This window comes from Monodon monoceros, unplaced genomic scaffold (genome assembly GCF_005190385.1).
Source record: "Monodon monoceros isolate NGI ecotype Baffin Bay Population unplaced genomic scaffold, NGI_Narwhal_1 Super_Scaffold_9, whole genome shotgun sequence".
Taxonomy (NCBI): Eukaryota; Metazoa; Chordata; class Mammalia; order Artiodactyla; family Monodontidae; genus Monodon; species Monodon monoceros.
In genome coordinates this window covers 44,769,518-44,784,925 of record NW_021703786.1, presented here as the reverse complement: position 1 = coordinate 44,784,925, position 15,408 = coordinate 44,769,518, and the positions used below count along the sequence as shown (strand labels likewise).

Below are 15,408 nucleotides of genomic sequence, written 5' to 3'. Positions count from 1 at the left end.
AGGAAACCAGGGCCCTGGGCAGCTGGTAATGACAATAGTGGGCTAGAGCCCAGCTCTTTCCAGTCTAAGTCAGGGCTTTCCTACCACCTCGTGTGGGGCTTGACCACCAAACGTTCCAGGGGCTCCTCCACCCTGAGGCCCCCAGTACTGCTCACTTAACTTTGCCACTTCTTAGTATCCTGTTAATAACAATACTGGTAATATTAATTCAGAATATTCCCAGAGACTCCCTGTAAATCCGGGACAACTGGAAAACTGTCCAGTTAGGAACACTCACTCTACCTCTTTGTTCTGTTTTTATTTTAACCTATTAAGAGAACAGAGCATAAGGAGATGGGGGGGAGGGTAGAGGAGGTTGAAGAGAATAGACAGATGCACAGCCCTTCTGCAAAGCACACTTACTATACAGAAGTTGTTGTTAACGAGAGGTCAAAGAATCGTCTAGGCAGTGGTGACACTGCATGGATGTGGTCTCATGGTAGTTGGGGGAAGCGACGACAGGGTAAGGAAGGACAAGTAGAACACAGGGCACACAGTCAGTGGCCAGAACTGGGACCTCCTCTTCCACCAACGTGGTGAATAACCAAGGAAGAAGGTCAGAGAACAGACAAATAAGGAAACAGAAGAGCTAGCTACCATAGTACTTTTTCATCAGCTAGGCTGATGTTACATGTAATTATAACCAGTTCATGGCAATGCAACGCTGCAAATGAAACTGGGTCCTGATTTCGTATCACCAATACCCATGACCAACGTGCCTCAGCCCAGTTTCTCTGCTATAACCTGGGAAGCACTTCCAACCTATGATGGAGTGGGCTGAAGATGGTGCGGGACCCAGGGGATGCCCCACCCCCACTCTAGCTCCTGGAGTTTCTCCTTATTTGGTAGAAGGCTTAAGAATTTAGGCAAGTCTTACGTGCAAATTAATTGCTCTGCAGAAGCATAATTACTTCCCACTGCCGCAAGAAGGACTGCACAGAGACAGTGTAAGGTCCCAGAGGCCAGGCGATTTTTCTGGCTCACATAGTACTTCATCCCTTTCATTTTACTATTTTTTTTTTACGTTAACAAACTCTGAATATCTATTATGTACCTGACCAGGTCCTTATCTTCCTCAAAGCACTGATCAGATTTTGCAAGTAGGATCTTAATACTATCACTATCTATGTGCTTTGATATACCCTTCTTACTTGATTATAAATGCCATAAAAGGACTACCTGTAAATTCTCCAAGATGGCTGTAATTTTAACAAAGATAAAATAGTAAGTAGCAGCTAATCCTCGAGGGGGGCTTACTTTATGTGAAACACCTTCTATGCATATAATTTAATCCTCCCAATAATCCCACAAGCCGGGTGTACTTTGATTATCCCTACTTCACAAGTGAGAAAACAGGCACAAAGAAGTAACTTGCCCACAAAGGGTTAATAACTATCTTTTATTTAACACCCACAATTATGGGGGTGGCTTGTCCTGTGAGATGCTTTAAATATATTTTCTTCAACTTTCACAACAACCTGCAAAACAAGTATGATTATTCCTACTCTACAGATTAATGAAACTAAGGTCAAGAAAGGCTACGTTGCTCTCTGGCCTTGGGGAAGTGATGGAGCTGGTCTTCCACCTCAGTTCTGTCTGGCTCCAAAGCCAATGTTGTTCCCAGTATTCCAACGGTGCCCAGACTTTTGGATTTCATGGAGCAGAAGTATTTCCAAACAAACTGCGGGGATGGTGATGGGGGGATTTATATAGACCAATTTTGCCATCTATGGACATTCCAAAACCCACAACAGACAAAACTCTCATCTACTTTTACTGTCATGATGAAAAAGAAGCAGATGTTAATACCCGAAACCAGGGAGAACCATGTAAACAGACTATAAATCAGAAAGTTTCTACTGAAATAAAAATTATCTTGTCCTTATTTTTCTCACAATAGTAGACACCAGTGAAAACTGTCATGGCCAGGTGCAGTGTTTTAGAACCACTTCACCTCCACTGGAGCCCTGAGGGGCTATCCCTAAAATCTATCCAGTGAGCCTCTCCACACCTACATGTATCCAGGTTTGTTACACGGTGATTGGGGCATCTATCCTGCCATCTACCTATTTGTCTACGCATCTTTTTTTCCCCAAAAAAATACAAAGTGGAGCAGAGTTATTTATGGATTTAAAAAAATTATTTCTAGGGAATTCCCTGGTGGTCCAGTGGTTAGGACTCGGTGCTTTCACTGCTGGGGGCCTGGGTTCAATCCCTGGTCAGGAAACTAAGATGCCACAAGATGTACGGCACGACCAAAAAATAATAATTATTACTATTTCTACAGGACTTCTCCAAAGAGACCAAAATTACCTTTTGATACTGAACCCCTCTGTAAAGTGATTTTTTAAAATTCTTTTTAAAGTACCAGAAGTGTTGCCTTTGAAAAACCCAACAAAAAGACAAGCTTCATTTAAAGCTAATTCTAAGAATAATTTTAGCATTACCTGAAATTTCCTGTGCGCCCTCCTGTAAACCCACCTTTTCTCAGCTGGTGAGGCCATTATAATCCCCATCTCCAAGAAGCACCGTGAACAGAAGTTAATGTATTTCAGCAATTTTCAACTCTCTGGCTGCAGGACTTTCAATTATGAATTGCAAGTTAACCAATTCGAAAGCACGCCACTTTCATTTTAATTTCACATTTATTCTTGCTAGAGAAAAATACTTTTTCAGGGAAGAGCAGTAACATCTTAGGCCTAACCTCCCAGAATTTAACTGTTTGGAAGGCATTTTCATAGGACTTATCTTTCTGGCAACTCCTAGTGTTCTCTGGAAAACTTCACGAATGCAGAAAGACATAAATTTATTAAGTAAGGTACCATAAACTCAACTACCCAACACAGTAAGGAAATGTGGCTTTCAAATATTCACGTTAAAAAAGTCACCCAACATTAATTATGCCTCAAGAAAAAGGATTAAAAAGTCACTCTCCCGGCGATTTATGGACACAAATTTTTCTAAGAATTACAACATCATAAAGTATACCTAATAAACCACAGTGAAGACTGTTTAATCTTTCTGATGATTAAGAAGGGTCTTGAGGATTTGCATTATAAACAAGATTTGTCTTGGCATTACAGCAACATGCCAAGCAATAGGGAACTCTAGTTGAAGACAGGCCACGTGACAGTGGACTGTATTCTATCACTAAAGTAGAATTCAGCTTTTAAACAAGTGGCTTTGGCTTCAGACAGCCCTGCATTGGAATCCTAGCTTTCCATTTCTTAGCAGTGGGGTCTGGGCAAGTTACTTAAGCTCTTAAATATTCTTCTCCTCGGTGTGAAAAAATTCCTCTGCTGGAATGCTGTCCTTTCTTTCCAACTTCATCAGTGGCTTGAGGTGCAAGTTTGCCTTGGCCTCAATACCTCTTTTGTAAAGAAGGTTCAGCTGCCCCCTTTCCATTCTAAGAAATGGTCTCCCCGAAAATACAGAGGTTTATGAGCGCCCCCATGGGGTGGATTATCTGAATTCCATCCCTAGTTTTGGTTGCAGTTGCAGTAGAAATAGACCCAATTATTTGAAAAAAATAATTAGATTTTAAAGAAAGCTGTTATATTCCAGACGAGTTTTTGATTTCTCCTGGGAAATTCTAAATTATTCACATGATGGTCCTTAAATATTTTCATAAATATTTCATATTTTCAGAGTATTTAATAACTCTGGTGTTTTCAAATGCCTGGTGTCTCATTCAGCAAATTCTGAGATCACCACAAAACCAGAGTCTATGAGATTTCAGAATATGGTCAGACTGCAAGCATTTAGAAAAACAAAGTCAATTATTACTGTGGCGTGCTTGGTACACCCCATAATTAAGAACTAGCAGAAATTACTGATAGAAAAAAGTAAAGGCTATTAATTTATATCTTCGTGCGCTATAGGTTTAGCACATAAATATTATAAGATGAATAATAATCAGTTACCTATGGGCAAATAAAGTTATTAATGTTACACCGGGAAACAATATTTAACTACGTTTCTAATACACGTGATTTAGGTAATACTAAAATGAGTTTGCACACCTTGATCCCATGTGCAGAATTCCAAGTACTTAGTACTGAAAGTGGAGAACACAGCTCTGCCACCTTGAGGTCTATATATTAAGACTTGTGCATTTTGATAAAATAAAAACCTATATAACAGACTGTGCACTAACAAATGATGCCAGATGGAGGGTAAAGTTACAAACTAAACACATCAGAATATTCCAACTGTGTTAAAAATACGGGCCCAATTGTTTCCTGAAATTAAACTTATAGTTAAAACCTTAGCGTTTTAATAAGTGCACACTGGAAATCATGCAACTATCTAAACCAGCCTCCCTGGTGACATACAGTGGTGATACTTGGGAGAAAAATATTTTTTAAAACATCTTCTATTGTTTTATCTAAAAAGCTATATTCCTACATTTTCCCATGTTTAAAATTGGGCATTAACAACCACTTCCCGAGATACCAAAGTTTGGTACAAACTAAAGACAATGGAAAGGAATGGTAAGAGAGGACCAGTTTGAGGTCAGTTTTCAACTCAGATTTAAAGGATTAGTTTACGTAACAGGTCAAGTTTATTTTCCTAAATTGATCAGATTATGAATTTCTAAAAAAAAAAAAAAAGAAAGAAAGAAAGAAAGAAAATATTTTGGGGAGTTCCCTGGAGGTCCAATGGTTAGGACTCCGCACTTTCACTGCCGGGGCCCAGGTCGGATCCCTGGTTAGGGAACTAAGATCCCACAAGCCACTGCATGGCGCGGCCGAAAAAAAAGAAAGAAATATCTTAATTCTTGACATTGTTGGTGGGAGGCTGAGGTGATGACATAACTTGCTTCAGGCAAGTGTCTCCCACCCCACAAAACTCCCAAAACAGGGGTACTGTCTGGACCTTTAGAACAATAAGGCAAAGAAGTCACATCTCAATAATCTACATAATTGGGGGAAAAAAATGCATCGTTTCTACTGGTACTGGCCTCTCAGAAAAGAAAACGAATCGTTCAAAACTCTGGGAACTACAGAAGCAGAATCACAACTCAAGGGTGTCATGGAAGTTCTCCTGCTGGACCACCTTCAAGGCAGTCTAGACAGGTAGCAACATGGGGCTCAGTGTAAATACAGCACTGACAGAAAGCATGAGCTTCCTGCACTATTAAGGTTACACCCAACTAAGTTAACTCCTGCCGTGTGTCTTGCTTCGCCAGCATATTCACTGTAAAACATGTAACAGACGCTTAAAATAGAAATTGAGATTATAGGCAATATTTTGGAAACCAGGTCTTCCTCAAGCTGTGGAAAAATCTGGGTGGCCCAGATTCCTTCCTTTCTTAAAATAAGACTGCTTGTCCTCCCACTCTAGCAAGAGGTGGAAATGTTTACATGGATACATCTGATGTGTTGACACAGCTCTTAGCAATAAGTCCTTCAAAAGGGCGATCTTTTCCTTCAGTTTCTGCAACAAAGCTCTGATTGTCACGGTAAGCTGAAAAGAAAAGAACACAGCCTGAGAATGCTGGTCCAGAGGTGTGAGGTCTCCTTAAAATATCATGTAAACGCTGCTTTACAAACTATGATTCAATCAAGGAAGGGCTGCAACGACAACCTCAGGGCTGTACAGAATCTTAACAGTCACCTGGGCCAGCCACCCACCTAATGCTCACACCCAGCCCTATGACCTGACCAGCTGGTAAGCCGGTCCATACCTGAACCCTGACATTGACTGGAAACTGACACTTTGCTCTCACAATCAGCTGAATTCTGTCCCTTGAGCATCTACCCTCGGATCCTATTTGTCTACCTCGGAGCCACGCAGGAAACTGCATGTCCCCAGTCTTTGTTCACCAGCAAAAGCCCCACGGTTCCCTCAACCATGCTGCACAGAACAAGACGTCAAGTCCCACTGCCATCCCGGCCACTCCTCCCTAAACACACGGGTACACTTACAACCCATTAAAAGTTTTATAGCAGGGTGTCCTTTTTATACAAGAGAAGTGTTGACCACATGGGACTCTTTTTCCAGGAGGTGTGAATTTTCTCCAATTTACAAACCCAGAGTAAAGTTTTGTTTGTGACTCTAAGTGCTGCCTTAAAGGATGGTGGAGAGGTGGGGAGGAAGCCTCTTAGGAATTTAAAAATATGAAAAATAGAATCGCCCGTGTAAAGTAAACATAGTCAACCACGGATATAATTGGAGATTTGTTTAAAAAGGCACTCTCACAAGTTTGCTACCTTGTTAAAAGAAGCAATTATACAACTGCAGTGGAAGCAGGGACTCTCTCCTTAGATTAGCAAGGGTCACATAAGGAAAATACAGCGCAACAGCAGAGGCTGGCCAAGGGCTACACACATCAAGCAACCCTCAAAGGTATTAGCAGCCAAGAAAAATCTCACCTTAACTATTCTAATACCTCTGGGAACCACAGAAAAACCACCCACAACGTTTATGGGGAAACGCCAAGGAAAGCAGATCCCTCCTCATTCAAGAAGTAAAGAGCAAAACAAACAAACAAATGAACAAAAGAACAACAAACACACACACACACACACACACACACACCGGTCTCTAAGAAGAATCTACGAAATTAAAGATCAAAAGCATTCAACAGATGAAAGAATATGTAGCCATTAAAAAGTATGACTGGGGACCTCCCTGGCGGTCCAGTGGTTGACACTCCATGCCTCCAATGCAGAAGGCGTTGGTTCAATCCTTGGTAGAGGAACTAAGATCCCACATGCGGCGCAGCATGGCCAAAAAAAAAAAAAAGTATGACTGAAATCTATATTTGTTAACATAGAAAGATACCCATCATAATTTACTAAAAGAAAAAGAAATCAAGTCATAAAAAGAAGTGTCATCCACATAGAGAAAAAACAACCCAGGACCTAAAGACATCAAAACATCAAGGGTAGTTATCTCTAAGTAGTGGGATTTCTTAATATTTTATAAGAAAACTATTACTTTCATAATCAGAAGAAATGTCCCATTATGATAATTTAACAGAAGCTTTCCAAAGCACAGAAAAGGATGGAAAGCCTAATTCATATTTTAAGCTAACACAACCCTGGTAACAAGCGCTGACAGAGATAACAGAAAAAAAGAAACTACTTGCCAATCTCCCTTAAGGATTATAAATGTAAAAGTCTTTAAAAAATTTTAGCAAAGCAAATTCAGAATTCCATTAAAAATGACAATATACCATCACCAAGTAGAATTTATCTGAGTAATTTAAGAATAGTTTGATGTTAGAAAATCTAATAATAAAGCTAACAGTGTTAATTACTAAAGACAGACTAAACATATGATTAACACAGCATGGGAGAAATTAATTAAAAACAAAACAGAAACAAAGAAAACTAAAAATCAGTCAGTGCTGCCTGAACTACAATATTATTTAACTTTGGTCTAGAAGTTCTAACCAACATGATAAGACAAGTTAAAGAAATACATAAGGGCTGGAAAGAAGGAAATGAAATTATCATTATTTGCACACTGATAACAGTCTGTTTGGGAAAGTTAAGAGGATCACCTAAAAGATGACTAGAAACAGATAAAGAATTCAGGATGGTGATCAATCACAAAATGAAAAAATTGAGGGCATTCCTAAATTCAAGTAATAGGGAGAACTTTTAAAAAATTATTTTAAAACATCATTAACAATATCAACAAAATCTAAAAAGTATCTAGCACAGTGCCTGGTGTATAGTAACTGCAGGAAATACTGCTGATGGAATGAGTGAAAGGAAACACTCAATACTGCAAAAATGTAAATGCTCCCCAGTTTAGTCTATAAATATACTACACATCTACCCAAAATCCTATTTGGAGCCCTTTTATTGGAGAGGAGATGGTAACTGAGGCACAGCACAAAATTCTTTTTTTTTTTTTTTTTTTTGCGGTATGCGGGCCTCTCACTGTTGCGGCCTCTCCCGTTGCAGAGCACAGGCTCCAGACGCACAGGCTCAGCGGCCATGGCTCACGGGCCCAGCCGCTCCGCGGCATGTGGGATCTTCCCGGACCGGGGCGCGAACCTGTGTCCCCTGCATCGGCAGGCGGACTCTCAACCACTGCGCCACCAGGGAAGCCCCCCAAAATTCTTTTTAATAAAGCTATGCAAAATTGCTCTAAAAGGAGGATAAATGAAGGGAAATATAGAAAGATCATGGATATGTGTAACTAAGGGGGCCTTAAACAATTAGATATTAAATCTTTACAAAAAACTACAAGAGTATGATGCTGGCAGTTACCAATGGCTTCGTTAGTGCAACAGAACAGAAGGTCCAGAAACAGTGCAGCTGTGTAAGAACTTAGTGAATGAAATATGGACTATTTCATATTTGGGGGGGGATTAATAATTTAGCAAATGGGAAAAAATTAGATGCCTACAATACGCGAAATGAATTTCAAATATTATAAAGATTTATGTGTTTTAAAAAAAGATAAAAAAGAGGAGAAAAGCTTAACGAAAATTTAGATAATTAGGCAAAGTACTTCTATAATCCCTGGGTGTGAAAGGCCTTTCTAAGCAGTATCTCCCCTTCTCCTATAAGAAAAGGCCATAAATAAAAATAGTGACAATTTCAAATAAAATTTTTAAAAAGTGTATACATATATTTTAAAGTCATTTATAAAATCAAAATCCAAATTAATAGAAAAAATATTTGCACCAAATATGCCAGATCAAAGCTTAATCAAAGCTTAGTTGACATATATATAAGGAACACTTGGAAATTAAGAAATAATAAGGTAGGTTAAAGACATGTATATAACAGGCAATTCATAAAGGAAGAAATACAAACATCCAATTAATATATGAAAAGATGTTCAATGGCATAAGTGATTTTAAGAATGCATATTGGGATTCCCTGGTGGCGCAGTGGTTGAGAGTCCGCCTGCCGATGCAGGGGACACGGGTTCGTGTCCCGGTCCGGGAAGATCCCACATGCCACGGAGCGGCTGGGCCCGTGAGCCATGGCCGCTGAGCCTGCGCATCCGGAGCCTGTGCTCCGCAACGGGAGAGGCCACAACAGTGAGAGGCCCACGTACGGCAAAAAAAAAAAAAAAGAAAGAAAAAATAAATATCAAATCACTATGCTGTATACCCAAAACGAATATAATATTGTAAGTCAATTATGCTTCAATTAAAAAAATGAAGACAATGAAACTACACTAAAATATTTTATCTCACTTATCAGGTTGGCAAAAATTCAGAAAATTGACAGCGCCCTCTGCTGGCCAGGCTGTGAAGCCAAAGGTGACAACTCCTGTGGAGGGGAATTTGGCAACAGGTAAAAAAAAAAATCACATATGCCCTGGTTCTGAGAATTCACCCTTAAAAGAACCTCCACAAATACAAATACAAAAAAAAAAAAATCACAAAGCTATTTATTGCAGCATTATTCATAACAGCAAAAGACTGGAAACACTCTAAATGCCCATTCTTAGGAGACAGGTTAATGAACTAGAGTATACACAATACAGGACTATAAGGCCCTAAGAAAAACTGAGAAGATCTCAGTGCATTAATATCTCTATCATATATTATCAAGTGAGAAGAGCAAGATACAAAAGAGTAACTTTTGTGTCAAAGGAACAGAAATGAGAATACACACACACACACAAACACACACACACACCTGAATGCCTATTTCTGCAAGAAGTCACACAGGAAGAATAAATGAGAAATTAATTTTAAAAAAAGGTTACCTCTAAGAAGCAGGTGAAGAAGGCATGGAAAAGAGTGGGATGGGGACAAGACTTTGAGTATACCTTTGTATATAATATTGACTTTTGAACTATGTAAATGTTCTACATATTAAAAATGGTATCAGCAAGGGTAGGGAAGAAAAGCAAACCCTGAAAATGAATATCAATAGATACAAAGGAGAGCATAAGACACAGAAAAAAAAAGAAAAAAATCTAATAGCTTTAGAACAGAATAACCTCAGTATCCTTAGGGGGATAGTCTAAATTTTAAAAAATAATAATAAAGACACAAACTCAAACTTTACTTATTGTCTGTAGTGGCCCTTGTGTAATGATTCTGAAACTACTTTCTATAAACTCTAAGAGAGACCAAATGAGCAAAAACATATCAATGCTTCTGGAAACCTGGGTTCTCACTGCGGGAGAAGGAAGGAAAATACTAATTTAGAATGGGGAAGTTACAAAGAAACCTGTGAATGTTGGATTAGAATCAAAAGTATTGGCACAGACTCATGGTTTTCTAAAAACCATATTTCCTCGCCAAATCCCACCATTGTTTCTTACAGCCCACAAGCGAAGGATGATTTTTTACATTTTTAAATGTAAAATGTAAAAAACCAAAAAAGTCTATTATCAATTTGTCGAGAATGGGTACTCATAGAGGTGAGAACTTGGCCTCTTGTCCTGCAAAGCCTGACAGATTTACCATCTGGGGGAAAGTGTGCCAACCTTGGAACTACACTATGAAATTGTTAGAAACTTTTTAAGGTAAAGTAGGAGAGATTATAGAGATGTCATGCTTCATTTAGTCCTAGTGATTAAATAACTGTTAACTGATTGGTTGTAATGTCAATTCGACATGTGTAAGCATAAAGGCCATTATACATACACACACACATACACACAGAGTCAGAAAGGGGAGGGTCTTCAGACCTCAGAGCTCAAACAAATCATTTGAAGTACTCATTCCTGGTCTTACCTTGGTTGTATTTTCACCATTTCTTTCATACTGATTTCGTTGTTGAATTTTCTCAGCGATCTCTTGTGCAATTTGGCAGGTAGAATCGTAGGTGGAGAACCTGCATCAAAGTCATAAAGGGAGAAAAATGTTGAAGGTTCTTTAAAGGAAATTTCTGCATAATCTAAGTTTCAGTTTGTAATTCTAGTCACAAATGCAAACAGAAAGGGAGGATGATAATTGTAACAGTAATGGCAACAGGGGTTGAATGGTACTTAGTACAGGCTGGGCTCAATTCTCAAAGCTTCCTTTGTAATAACTCACTTAATCCACATAAGAACACTGGGAGGTGGGTCACCATCCCCACCATACACGTGAGAAAATCAGGCACAAAGAGGTAGAGAGACTCGCCCTATGGGTACCACCAGCTGCAAACCAAGGCTGCCTGGCCCTGAGCCTCTGCTCCTAGCCACTGTGTTATCTGACCGCTGATAAAGCATACAGATTCGTTCATTCACAAAACATTCAGCAAACATTTCTGGAGGGCCGCCTCTGTGCTGAGCACTGCTCCAGGCACTGGAGAATAGAGCAGGGAACAAAATGGACGAAGTCCCTGCTTTCAAGGAGTTTAGCGAAGGGAGAAAGGCATCGAACAAACCAAACCAGAGTATGTCAGGTGTTGCTATGGGTTAAGAAGGAAAATAAAGCAGGATAAAGGGATGGAGAGTGACAGGCCAGGTGAGCAGCTATTTGGGGAAGAGCTACACAGATCAGCAGGTAACACGACGCTCTGGGGTCAAAGGACACACACCCACCTGACACCTAAGCTTACCAAAATTCTCTCAAAGCAGGTCCTGAGCTTCTATTTGTTATTCAACAGTGTTAGGGGTTTTGAAGGATTCACAATCAATCCCCAAGAGTCCCTTATTTTTTCCTTCGCTTACAGCCTTTTTACCTTTTATCTGTTTTACAGAAAATACTTAAGTGTGTACACATATTTCATCTCTCCTAAAGGGCAGGGACTATGAATATACGACGAACCTATTTTCCAGGAGTTCCCAGTAAAAAATATTAAAATCTGCTGTTTAACCTAATGTTAAACACCAAGGGGGGAAAGCCACGGGGGGTGGGGGGGGGATGGTGGTGTGCTGAACTGGGCGACTGGGAATGACATGATGTACACACTGATGTGTATAAAATTGATGACGAATAACAACGTGCTGTATAAAAAAATAAATACAATTAAATTTAAAAATTAAAAAAAAACTAACACTAAACTTTCTTTGGGTTATTTGTATGGAAATATGTTAATATAAATGTTTCAGACATTACATGAAATTCCTAAAAATCTTATATGTTCTGGTATAATGTTGTAAGTCATAATTCTAGTTATTACTTTAAAATGTATATCTCAGAAATAACTAAATTTCCTTGTCAATTGCATTATTATGAACTTTCATCAAATCTTTAACCGTGGTCATTTTTAAGTCTTTTGTCATTTACAGACAGTTCTGGGTGCACTCTGATGCTTTTGCAAAAATGTTCCTATAAAAGGGTTTCATCTTCAAGGAATTCATGGAAAAGACTCTGACAAGTACAGGTTTCTGGTAACTGACTCTACTGCTGAACTGAATGAAGAAGCATTTACAGAACTCTAATGGAAAACTGGTGAACTCATAAAAGTGCCAACAAAAGATCAAGATGAAAAAAGAATTAATTACACGGGACTGAGTGAACTGATGAGAAGGATTATAATTTTTGTGACTTTCTGTTTGAATAAAAAAAAAATGTATGTAAATTTATGTAAAAAGAACTTAATGTAAAACAATGCCACTCTTCTCACTTATTTTCTCTTGTTTTGGAAAATCTAGATATTTTCTGTTAAAAACATGACTTATACTGAATGTAATAGGTTGATTCTTGTTATTATAAATGAATAAATAAATATTTTTAAGTTTCAAAAAAATATTAAAATCTGTTTAACCTAATGTTCCAATTTTTGTCTGAAATAATAAGCAATCCATTTCTTAAAATCTCTGAATTCCCACATATCACTTGAACAATGAGGGGACCTGGCAAATGTCTTTGAATGAAGGAAAAATAAACAATCTCCAGGCGTTTCCCTTAGGAGTCTTACTACAGTAACTACAGCTATGGCTAACAACTGAGTACCTGATCTGGGCCAGGTCCTATGCTAAGAGCTGTACATTTTAAATTTAATAAGGATCCAATGTGGTAGTGTAACCGAGCAGGACCCTATGGGGCCTTCCTGGAACAGACCCCCATCCCCTTGTCCTCCTCCTGCCTCTCGTCTATAGAAAAGCTTTGGTCTCCTAGGGCTTCCCTGAGTTCCAAAGAGTAAATTTAATCAGAGAAGTGAGAAGCAGGAAAACAGTCAAGCAAAACAAAATAATAATAGTTTAGCCATTAAAGTCAAGGACCTTTGGTTATTCCTCAAGGGCTGTAGATAATATTCTGAGCCGTGTCCTCTGAGCTGCTTTGCAGATACCGAAACCCCCGCCGGGTGGGAGAAGTTAACTGTGTGCTGCCCAAAAGGCACGTAGACCCCAGACCAGCTGGAACCAGAAAGTGACTCCCAATTACCCCTCCACCAACCAATCAGAAGAGTGTCCACGAGCTGATCACGACCCCGCAACGCCCCTCCCTCACTCTCTTTTTTTTTTTTTTTTTTTTTTTTTTTCGGTACGCGGGCCTCTCACTGTCGTGGCCTCTCCCGTTGCGGAGCACAGGCTCCGGACGCGCAGGCTCAGCGGCCATGGCTCACGGGCCCAGCCGCTCTGCGGCATGTGGGATCTTTCCGGACCGGGGCACGAACCCGTGTCCCCTGCATCGGCAGGCGGACTCTCAACCACTGTGCCACCAGGGAAGCCCCCTCACCCTGTCTTTACAAACCTTTCCCTGAAGGCCGTCAGGGAATTCAGATGTTTTAAGCACTAGCACTAGACTCCTTGCTTGGTGCCCTGCGATAAACGCTGCACTTTCCTTCACCACAACATTGTATCAGTAGATTGGCTTTGCTGCATGCGGGCGAGTCAACCCAACTTTGGTTTGCTAACAGTAGGATCCTTGGCAACTCACCGCTATAATCTAAAGTAGCATCATTCATATACATATATTCATGCATACCAAAAGAGAGCAGGTGATATAAGACAATACAAAATTAAGAAAGTAGGAGGGGAGACTTCCCTGTTGGTCCAGTGGTTGAGAATCCGCCTTCCAACGCAGGGGATGCGGGTGCAACCCCTGGTCAGGAAATTAAGATCCCACATGCCGTGGGGAAGCTAAGCCCGTGGGCCAACAGCTAAGACCTGAAGCAGCCAAAAGTAAATACATAAATATTAAAAAAAAAAAAAGAAAGAAAGAAAGAAAAAGAAAGTAGGAGGGAGGCTGATAAGAAAAACTGGGTCCTGGTCCCAGCTTTGCCACATTTTCCTCTTTTTCCCTCCATGTTGTCATCTATGAAAAGAGGTTCTGAGGTCTGGCTCTGTGGTCCCAGACCACACGTATGAAAATCAATAACAAGGTACAACCCACCTCCTGCCAAACGCGGAGTATAAATGGCGAGTGCATATTTCCGGAGTTCGGAAATGAGAGAAATTACTGTTGGCCGAGACAGATCTGATAAGGCTGGGCCAAGAGGTTACACCTCGGGCTGAACCACAAGGTCAAAGCAGGCCTCTCACTCCCACAAGAGGGAGGAGCATATTCTAGATGAGGTGAAAGGCACAGGGAACAAGCAAAGATGAAAGGGAGGGTAGGAGCCCGGCACGGTCGGCTGAGTGGTGGTCCTGGGTAGGAGGGTAAAGTATAAAATGGTACTGATGAGTTGAAGCTAGTTTCTGCAGAGCCTTGAACAGCAGGACAAGCTTTGACTTTTAGCAGAGAATTTGAGAGATGTAGGGGATACTTGTACACATAGAGTGAGGCCTGGAAGAGGTTACATGAAACGCTGATGCCCAAACCCCAGATGTCTTCCTCATAATCCTCACGTTTTCATTTGAGCGCTAAAGAGCATTTCTGAAGCTTTGCTACACAGTTGAATCACCAGAGAAGAGTTAAAAAAAAAAAAAAAAATCCTGGCTCCTACCTCAGGCATCATTCTGATTGAACTGGCACGGGGTTTGACCTGGACGTGAGGAGTTGTAAAGTTCCCCAGGTGATTTCAATCTGTAGCAAAGCTTGAGAACCACTGGCCTAGCGGTAATAGGCAACCTCATGATGGAATCAAGCACACAGGTACCTAAAATACTAGTTTAGGAAAAGTAACCTGAACTCCACGTACATAAATCACTGGGGGGATGAGAGAGGAGTGGCAAGAGACCAGTAGAAGACTTCTCCAGCTATTCAACGCAGTAACCAGCCACCAATATTTACTCTCTGTAAGCCATAAGGCTATAAAGGATTGGGCTACGGCAGAAAAGAAAAGAAAAAAAAATACTGGAGATTAGTGACCAATCTGATAGGAAGAGTGAGGAAAAAGTAGATGATTCGAGTTTTTAGGCCTAAGTGACTAAGAGGATGGCGATGCCATGACAGAGGCTGTGGAACTGGAACAGAGAGAAAAAAGTGGTAAAGCTGATTAACTTTAGCAAAGAACCCATTCAGAGACAGTCACCACCGGCTATTTCTATTACACAGTGAGCTTACCACTGGCTTTGATATGCCATTGAAAGAGTAACAGCCATATTCCATTTCTAAAC

The 15,408-nt window shown here is 40.2% G+C and overlaps 1 protein-coding gene across 1 annotated transcript in view; it reads right to left on the bottom strand.

Annotated features, from left to right (window-relative positions):
• Positions 1–15,408, bottom strand: part of STX8 (syntaxin 8) — a 241,112-nt gene that overhangs the window by 223,252 nt on the left and 2,452 nt on the right. Inside the window, exons 2-3 of the mRNA XM_029212789.1 lie at positions 10,709–10,808; positions 5,414–5,508 (exon numbers count right to left, since the gene is read on the bottom strand). Coding sequence (XP_029068622.1) covers positions 5,414–5,508; positions 10,709–10,808 — 195 coding nt within the window. The remainder of the gene's footprint in view (positions 1–5,413; positions 5,509–10,708; positions 10,809–15,408) is intronic.